The 8335-nt window shown below is 42.3% G+C and overlaps 1 protein-coding gene across 4 annotated transcripts in view; it reads right to left on the bottom strand.

Moving 5' to 3' along the window:
• Positions 1 to 357: 357 nt before the first annotated feature.
• IGF1 (insulin like growth factor 1) overlaps positions 358 to 8335 on the bottom strand; it is a 79534-nt gene continuing 71556 nt past the window's right edge. For all 4 annotated transcript variants that reach the window (XM_077339756.1, XM_077339753.1, XM_077339754.1 and 1 more), the window contains exon 5: positions 358 to 2566. In XM_077339756.1, coding sequence (XP_077195871.1) covers positions 2527 to 2566 — 40 coding nt within the window. In that variant the 3' untranslated portion in view covers positions 358 to 2526. The remainder of the gene's footprint in view (positions 2567 to 8335) is intronic.

The raw sequence follows: 8335 nt of genomic DNA, 5'->3' as shown, positions 1-8335 counted from the left end.
TAGCAGCTTTGGTTTTTTTAACCCCCCCCCCAATTAATTTGTAGCTTATTTCCCCCCAGTCCTTTCATCCTTTAAGTCAGGGGTAGTCAAACTGCGGCCCTCCAGATGTCCATGGTCTACAATTCCCAGGAGCCCCTGCCAGCAAATGCTGGCAGGGGCTCCTGGGAATTGTAGTCCATGGACATCTGGAGGGCCACAGTTTGACTACCCCTGCTTTAAGTTGTAGCTATTCCTACTGCTCAATAGCACTGCCCCATAGAACATCAATCAGAGAAAGAAAAGGAAGCAAAGCCTCCCTTTTGCGGCCCAAGAAATCAGAACTGGTTTGGAGAAAGAAAAATGCTCAAGAGGCTGATATTTATTAACCATTACTCTTTATTAGACCTCACAGAGGTGTAAACTATACATACCAATACGTTAGAAAGATACCCTCTTACAGTAATGTTTCACATTATGGACTGGATCCCAAGAGGGGTTGACAAACATTTCAGTACATTCTACAAACCAAAAGTCATGGTAGCCTGGATGAATATGGCTTGGCTGAGGCCCCCTCCCCCCATTTTTACTGCCATCAATGTACGTTGATTATTTCTGAAAACATGAAAACCGGACAACTCACTCTTGAGATAGTTTGGACCGATTCTGGTAAAGACATATAAAGAGGCTCTTAAGAAGCATGCATACACCGTTGTTTGTGGAGCAATGTTTCCCAGGTTGGACAGGTGAAACTTGGCTGAATGGTTCTGAGCAGCCTGTTAAACATGGTTTGCTATCCTTTTGGTCAGGATCAATGTGCTTAGCTTTGCTGTGGGTCCATGGAAGGCCTTCAAGTGCTATGTGGGGAGAATAACTGGATATAGGGACCTGTTGATGTATTTGATACAGTGGGGGTGGGGCAAGGCGGTGTGGGGGGGGGGGAGTTCTGCAACACAGTGATGTTACATACACAGTATGAAATATCATTTGCCTGTCATCATGTCATGACACTTTTCATTTTGCAAGATCAGAAAGAAAGCTAAGCACTATACAAATCCAGACATTTACAGCCCAACCTACAAAGCGTTGTACTGGTGCGTGGCTGATTCACCGCAGCGGGACTTGTGCCAACATGAGCAAACATGCCATTCATCACTTCCCTATTTGGCCATTAGAAACGTGACTCTGTGGCGATTGTATTAAAAAATGCAAGTGCCCCAGTACATTCCAATCCTTTCTAAACACTGGTATTGATCAGACTCATGGCTTAAGGGGTAAGGAATGCACTCATAAAAGGTAAAGGTAAAGGTATCTCCCGTGCAAGCACCGGGTCATGTCTGACCCTTGGGGTGATGCCCTCTAGCGTTTTCATGGCAGACTCAATACGGGGTGGTTTGCCAGTGCCTTCCCCAGTCATTACCGTTTACCCCCCAGCAAGCTGGGTACTCATTTTACCGACCTCGGAAGGATGGAAGGCTGAGTCAACCTTGAGCCGGTTGCTGGGATCGAACTCCCAGCCTCATGAGCACACAGCTTCAGACAGCATTTCTGGTGCCTTACCACTCTGTGCCACAAGAGGCTCTAATGCATTCATAGTTTTCTCTAAAAGAGGGGTGGCCAACCTGTGGCTCTCCAGATGACCATAGATTGCAAATGACCGTGGCCACCCCTGCTCGAAAATGACAGCCTTTGGGAAAACAATTTAGATATCAATTCTGGCAATTAGACATTTGGCAGTTCAGTACAGAAATAAGATATCAGTTAGCTAGAGAGCTACCTACAACACCCTAGATTTGCAGGATTTCATGCATCTGGGTATCAGCCCAGAAGAAGAAGTAGAGTTGGTTCTAATATGCCGCTTTTCTCTTCCCGAAGGAGGCTCAAAGCGGCTTACAGTCACCTTCCCTTTCCTCTCCACACAACAGACACCCTGTGAGGTGGGTGAGGCTGAGAGAGCCCTGATATCACTGCTCGGTCAGAACAGCTTTATCAGTGCCGTGGCGAGCCCAAGGTCACCCAGCTGGCTGCATGTGGGGGAGCGCAGAATCGAACCCGACTTGCCAGATTAGAAGTCCGCACTCCTAACCACTACACCAAGCTGACTCTCCACACCATGCAGGTGGCTTCTAAGAGTAGATTCTATCAGGCTCAGGCAGATGACAGCAGAAGTTTAAAATCAGCTTTGGTCAACTTAGCCTCTGAGGACACATGGGTAAAAAGTTCTAATACCTCCCATAACATTCATCACCACATTCTTTTTTTGTTTTGTTTTTTTGTTTTAAGCAACATGTTATCACTAAGAAATCTTGTGTTTGGCTGGCCGGCAGATACCTGCAGGAAAACATGTTAAAATGTACCATTGGGGTGCTTCGGTTGCTTCACAGCTCTCCTTGGGTCGCAACTGATCTTTCCTCAGGTAAATGCTTGGGCTTGGTTAGTCCCTCTGTCATACCTCAAAGCAAAAGTTTCATTCATGTACTGTATAGTAAAAGGGAGCTTGCCCTTGTGTAAGTTTGATGCTGGCAAGCTCCTTTCTTAAGGCTCCTGTCCTCAATGGGGCTTGTGCCGGTGGAGCGCTTTGGGGATTGGGCTGCAAGTGGAAATAAACCTAAATTACAACACAGTTTTTGTAGGCTGCTTACAACAGGCATGAAGCAAACAGACTGATTGCGAGACGGTAGCAAAAAATAATTAAGGCGCACAAAATCACTGACGTGCACAGGGCCCCAGCACACAATCTGTGCTAGCACAGAAACCTTGGAAATATCTCTGAACTTCCATTTCACTCTGCAATAGCAAAGTGCTGTTCTGTAAATTAAGGTCAGTGGGACATCATTTGCAAATAAGAACTATCTTATCCAATGGTAGAATTTGGACGTGAAATGTAGACTGAAGTCCACAGATCGCTGTAGACTGGACTCCTGTTGTAGGATGAGTGGAAGCCTGTCACTCACAAAAGGCTTCCCTTGACTGCTCTAGGTCAGGGGTAGTCAACCTGTGGTCCTCCAGATGTTCATGGACTACAGTTCCCATGAGCCCCTGCCAGAGTTTTCTGGCAGGGGCTCATGGGAATTGTAGTCCATGAACATCTGGAGGACCACAGGTTGACTACCCCTGACTTAGGTCATGAGCTCAGTGCCTTCAGTGGGATGTGGATGAAGGTGTTTTGAACTATCCGTGTAATCGTAGGACTTAAATAGTATATGTGCACTTTCAGCAGTGGAAGAATTTGAAAGAATTTGCCTTGTTGTTCATCACCGATGTCAATCCATGGTTCAAGGAACCCGAGAGGAATCTGAGTTCTACCAAATTTAGTCCCATTGGGTTGGATGCAGCGACTCAGCTTTGACTCCTTCCTCTAAGTCAGGGGTAGTCAAACTGCGGCCCTCCAGATGTCCATGGACTACAATTCCCAGGAGCCCCCTGCCAGCAAACGCTGGCAGGGGGCTCCTGGGAATTGTAGTCCATGGACATCTGGAGGGCCGCAGTTTGACTACCCCTGCTCTAAGTCGATGTCTCACTTTGAGCAGGAGGACTGTTTGGATCTAACCCCTTGATCTCGCTTGGGATACTGTGGTCGAATTGCTATTATGGATTAGGCTAAGGGCCTATGTACATATTGTTGTTTTTCTTATTAAGCCTACTGCTAAAAAAACATGTGTGATTACAGCAAATATGTATCAGTAGATACATGTATCAAAGAGGTATGTTTGTCCAGGAGCTGGAGTTGATTTCAGTTCCTGGACAAGTTCTGTACGCTCTGTGGCACATTCCATTTTTCTACCATGCAGTTTGGGAAAAGGCCCTGTTCACATACATTAAAGGTGAAAGCTTTTTAACAGCGACGGTTTCCCTCGTACAAGGAATCAGTGTGATTCCTATGCAAACCATTTGTCCGCATGCAAGTTGAGGATAACATATGCTTTTAAGTCAGAATATATAGCAGCAAAAGTATATTGAGTGATCATTATAAATTGAGCAGGGTTGCTTAGGAAAGGGGAGCAAAAACCAAGCAACCAACCAAGCAGCCAACCACAAATACCACTATTTAGGGACATCCCAAAGAAATACATTTGGATGGTTTTGAACTATGAATGCCTCAACTAACATTTCACACATACATTGAATGATGACTTCCTTATTGTTTTTCTACTTAATCTTTTTTACTTGCGACTTTGAGCTCAGTCCATATGCCAGTTAGGTCGGAGAGCACAGATTTAAAATTATCGGCAAGCAGTAAGTCATTTTGGAAAGTCCAGTGGGAGTGATGATAGAACTGCAAGCCCAGCTCCATGAGAACGTCATTCTCTATATCAGGGGTAGTCAAACTGTGGCCCTCCAGATGTCCATGGACTACAATTCTTGTACAAAAGTTTGACTACCCCTGCTATATAATGCAAAGAATTCGGAGTGGTCTTGTTGCAGGGGATCATTACAGTGATAGCACAGCTATCTAACAGGTATTCCCACTAGTATCAGAGCTAATGTGTCCCCGGGGTACTAGAGCAACATAGCGGCACCCCCCATTATATCGGGGACTTCCATCAACAGGTCAGATTCCTCCACCATTCCTCATGTTGTGGTTGGTTGTGGTTGGTTAGCAAATGTAAGGCTTTGTTGATGCATACAAATGCAAGAATGCTGAAAACAGTACAAGAATTTATGTTTGAAAAGCAGATAATTTGTAGTTATATGCTGCAAGTTATTGAAGCAAAAAAAAAAAAAGGGGGGGGGGAATCACAAAGCAAAATCAAACAGTCTGGCTCTGTAATTCATTCCTTTTGAGACTAGGTGTAGATAGTCATTTTCCAGCAACTTGAAGTAGGTATGATAAAATAATCAGTGCCCATGGGTATACCTGTCCTTTTTTCCTGTCCCATTATGGTCTCTTTCCAAATTAAGTGTCTATTCCTTTTGAGTCTTAATGAATGAAGGCCCCAAGTGTACTTTAAAATATTTGATCAGAGATCACTGTGCCCATGAAGGCCATTTTGAACCAAGATTCAAATGGGTAGCCGTGTTGGTCTGAAGTAGCACAATAAAAACAGAGTCCAGTAGCACCTTTTTGAACCAAGAGTGTGGCTTGGTAAGTCAGCACTGTACCTCTCAAGGCCAGATTTTAGTCTGGGCCTTCCTTTTGCAGGTTGTGTTGGTCTCCATTAACCTTCAAGGGACTGGAGCTGCTGTCGGCACCTAGCCTCAATCTAAAGTTTGATTTAGTCTTTGTTAGAGTGGTATCTCTATACTGTATTATATGTAGTCAAGTTTCAGATATTCTTAAAACCTCCTTCATGTAAAAGTCAAACAGAAAAAAAGTTGTATGTATGATACTGTGTTTGTAGAATATTGCAATATTGTGATAAGCAAAAAATGTCTATTGCAGGATTAAAATGAATAATAGGTTTGTATTTAGGATTTTGTTTCTCTTTTAAAACAGGAATTTGATGGATATGATTTACCAAACGGTGCTTCTAAGTATGAAGAAAATGGTTTGTGACAAAAATCACCATTGTAGAATTTGACATTTAATAGCGCCAAAAATGTACAATCCCCCTTTTAAAAATAATCACCAATGCAAAGCTTTTTAATGTGAAATAGCCATTTGAAGCCAGTTTGGATATATGCAATTCTTGTTTGAACTGGATCAATATTCTTAAAAGAGGAATCAGTGGTATATACTGTATATTTAATAAATTATTACAATTCATTTCCAGACTAAAAGTAGTTTTAAACATATTAAATAGACTGGTTATACTTTCACCAGGACGTTGTTTCTCTATCTAGTCTTCTAAATTCAAAGAATCTCTATTTGGGTTTAACTGTTCATTAAAAAAAACCCTAATGGTATTGTTCTTGCACATTATAATGTGTGAAAACCATAATTTTTTTTAAAAAATCACACATACAGACTTGCAACACACACACACACACACACACACACACAATTTCAACTTCAGAGGATGCTAGCCATACATTTTCAACTCTTTTTCACAAACTGGAGCAGTTGGTTTTGAAGAATTATAGTTTCCTTTCTCCTTTTTCGCCCCTGCACATTCCCCCCTTTCCTTTCAACTGCAAGGCAGTTCTAGCTGTGACGTTCAAGAAGGTGCATCTAAACCAGGGGTAGTCAAACTGCGGCCCTCCAGATGTCCATGGACTACAATTCCCAGTAGCCCCTGGCAGCATTCGTTTGACTACCCCTTATCTAAACCATGCTTCTGATGGAAGCATCCTTCCATTTGGAAGTGGGGGACTGATGATTTTGGTCACTTCCTCCTCCACAGATCTCCATGTTGCCAATCTGCATTTTCTGATATCTATTCAAAAAGTTCCAGAAACAAAAATTCATGAATTTTAGTGGGCTGCAGCAGGATAGGGAGGTGGGTGGTTGGATGTACCCCAGTGTCTTTAAAGTGGTTGCACTGGTATTGGTGAGACTACTCAGGAGTCATCAGCTAGAAGAGTGCTGCTGTACAGAAACCCAAGACCTTTTGCCCCAGTCCAGCTAAGGAAGTTCATATGCTGGCTTCCACATTTGTATCATTTGCTGGATCCTGAACTGTGGGCATAAATCCAATGTGCTCTGCAACAGACCTGAATATAGCTGTCTTTTTCAGCATACTGCACCTATTTTCAATGCGGTGGACATTAAAATGCAAGTCCTTGTCTCTCATGCAGGTGCCACTAGCTACCTATAAATACATATGTGGTTTATCACGTTAAAGGGGTATTTTAGGGCATTTTCACAACTGGACTTAAATCTGTTCCCCCCTGATTTCCCATGCTGGCCACCACTGGCTCCCGTGTACATTCTATTTCAAAAATGATTTCTCATTGACAGCATCCATACATGCACATAAATGGCACAATTAAGGCTCAAGGGTGCTTTTTAGTGAGTTTTTTTGTGTGAAAATGTTCCCAAGCATTGGAAATGGAACTGCAAGATGGTAATTGTCCTTCTTGATTAAAATCTGGACTACATCACACTTATTTTCTTGTTTACTTCAAAGACAGCTCAATATGTATATGTGTGTTTAAATAGGTATACTAATTCTGATCCAACAGCATTTTTGTAAATAATTTTAGGTGCATAATTTATTTGACAGCTGGAGCCTTCTGCTATGATGCTGAGTCCAACATCTTGGATTCATGGAGTTGGAAAGGGCCATACAGGCCATCTAGCCCAACCCACTGCTCAATGCAGGATCAAAGCATCCATGATAAGTATCTGTCCAGCTGCTGCTTGAAGAAGGCCAGTGAGGGGGAGCTCACCACCTCCTTGCATTTGAACAGAATGGGCATGTATGAAGCTGTGATGTACCTGTACACCAGGTTTGCCTAGGTAATGCCTCATGAGTGCAATGTCAAAAACATCCATTTATCCCAGTAGGGTTTGTACAGTAGGCCTGCATAAAGCTCCCTAAAACAAATGAAGGTTAAATAGTAGCCATGTTGGGAGGTCCCTTCCTGGATATAGACAAGTCTTGAAATTCAGTATTGATCATTGGGGTACATCATGATTATTTTATTTTCTTCGGGTTTAAAATGTCAACTCTCTCCCAATTTAACCGAGGTTCCTTTCATATTTTTTTTTAGGTGAGAAAAAGTTGAAAGGCTATGGCTATGCATGTTTCTATTTTAATAAGCAAATATTATATATTTGTCATTTTCATTAAAATAGGTATATGCTTTCTTTTATAGTTTTTTTGTTTTTGTTTTTAAAGTCAAGTACTTTCTTAAACGAACAATAGCACCACTTTGGCATTGTTGGCCAAACAAGTAAAAGGTAAAGCAAAATTAGCCACAATCATTTCTGAAATTAATTTGGAGAAGTTCTCAGTCCTAGAAATGCAGGAGCTTTGGATACAGCAGATACAACTTGTATGTATACATTCATAGGTTCCAGCCATCATCCAAAGATAATATTAGAAGGGTATCAATGCCCAAGCAGATGGTCAACACAACACTCTACTATCATCTGTGTCTGTCTGAATTAAGCCCCAGCCTGTGCAATCTCACTTCTCAGTATTGAGTTGGCTTCAAACCATAGGACTGGCTTGAGAAATGCCCTTCCACTTATGGAAATACACCTATCAATGCCAGATGCTTTGGGATCCAGCTCAGTGGGACTTCTCTTTTTGTAAATATGGGTAGGACTGTAGACTTAGATTAAATTCATATGCAAGAGGTTCTTTAAGGGCTGTGCAATCCTATGCAGATGTACTCCAGTCTATGGAAACCAGGGGTCTTAGAAAGAGGTAATTCTGTTTATGATTGTTCTGTAATAGTAGTACCAGTAGTTATAAAGTATCACAGAACACTCAAATGTAGCTGTTTTTGTAGAGGTGGAGGTTGAACA

This window comes from Paroedura picta, chromosome 5 (assembly GCF_049243985.1).
Source record: "Paroedura picta isolate Pp20150507F chromosome 5, Ppicta_v3.0, whole genome shotgun sequence".
Taxonomy (NCBI): domain Eukaryota; kingdom Metazoa; phylum Chordata; class Lepidosauria; order Squamata; family Gekkonidae; genus Paroedura; species Paroedura picta.
Note: the sequence above shows the minus strand (reverse complement) of the source record. Positions and strands in the feature narration are given on the sequence as shown.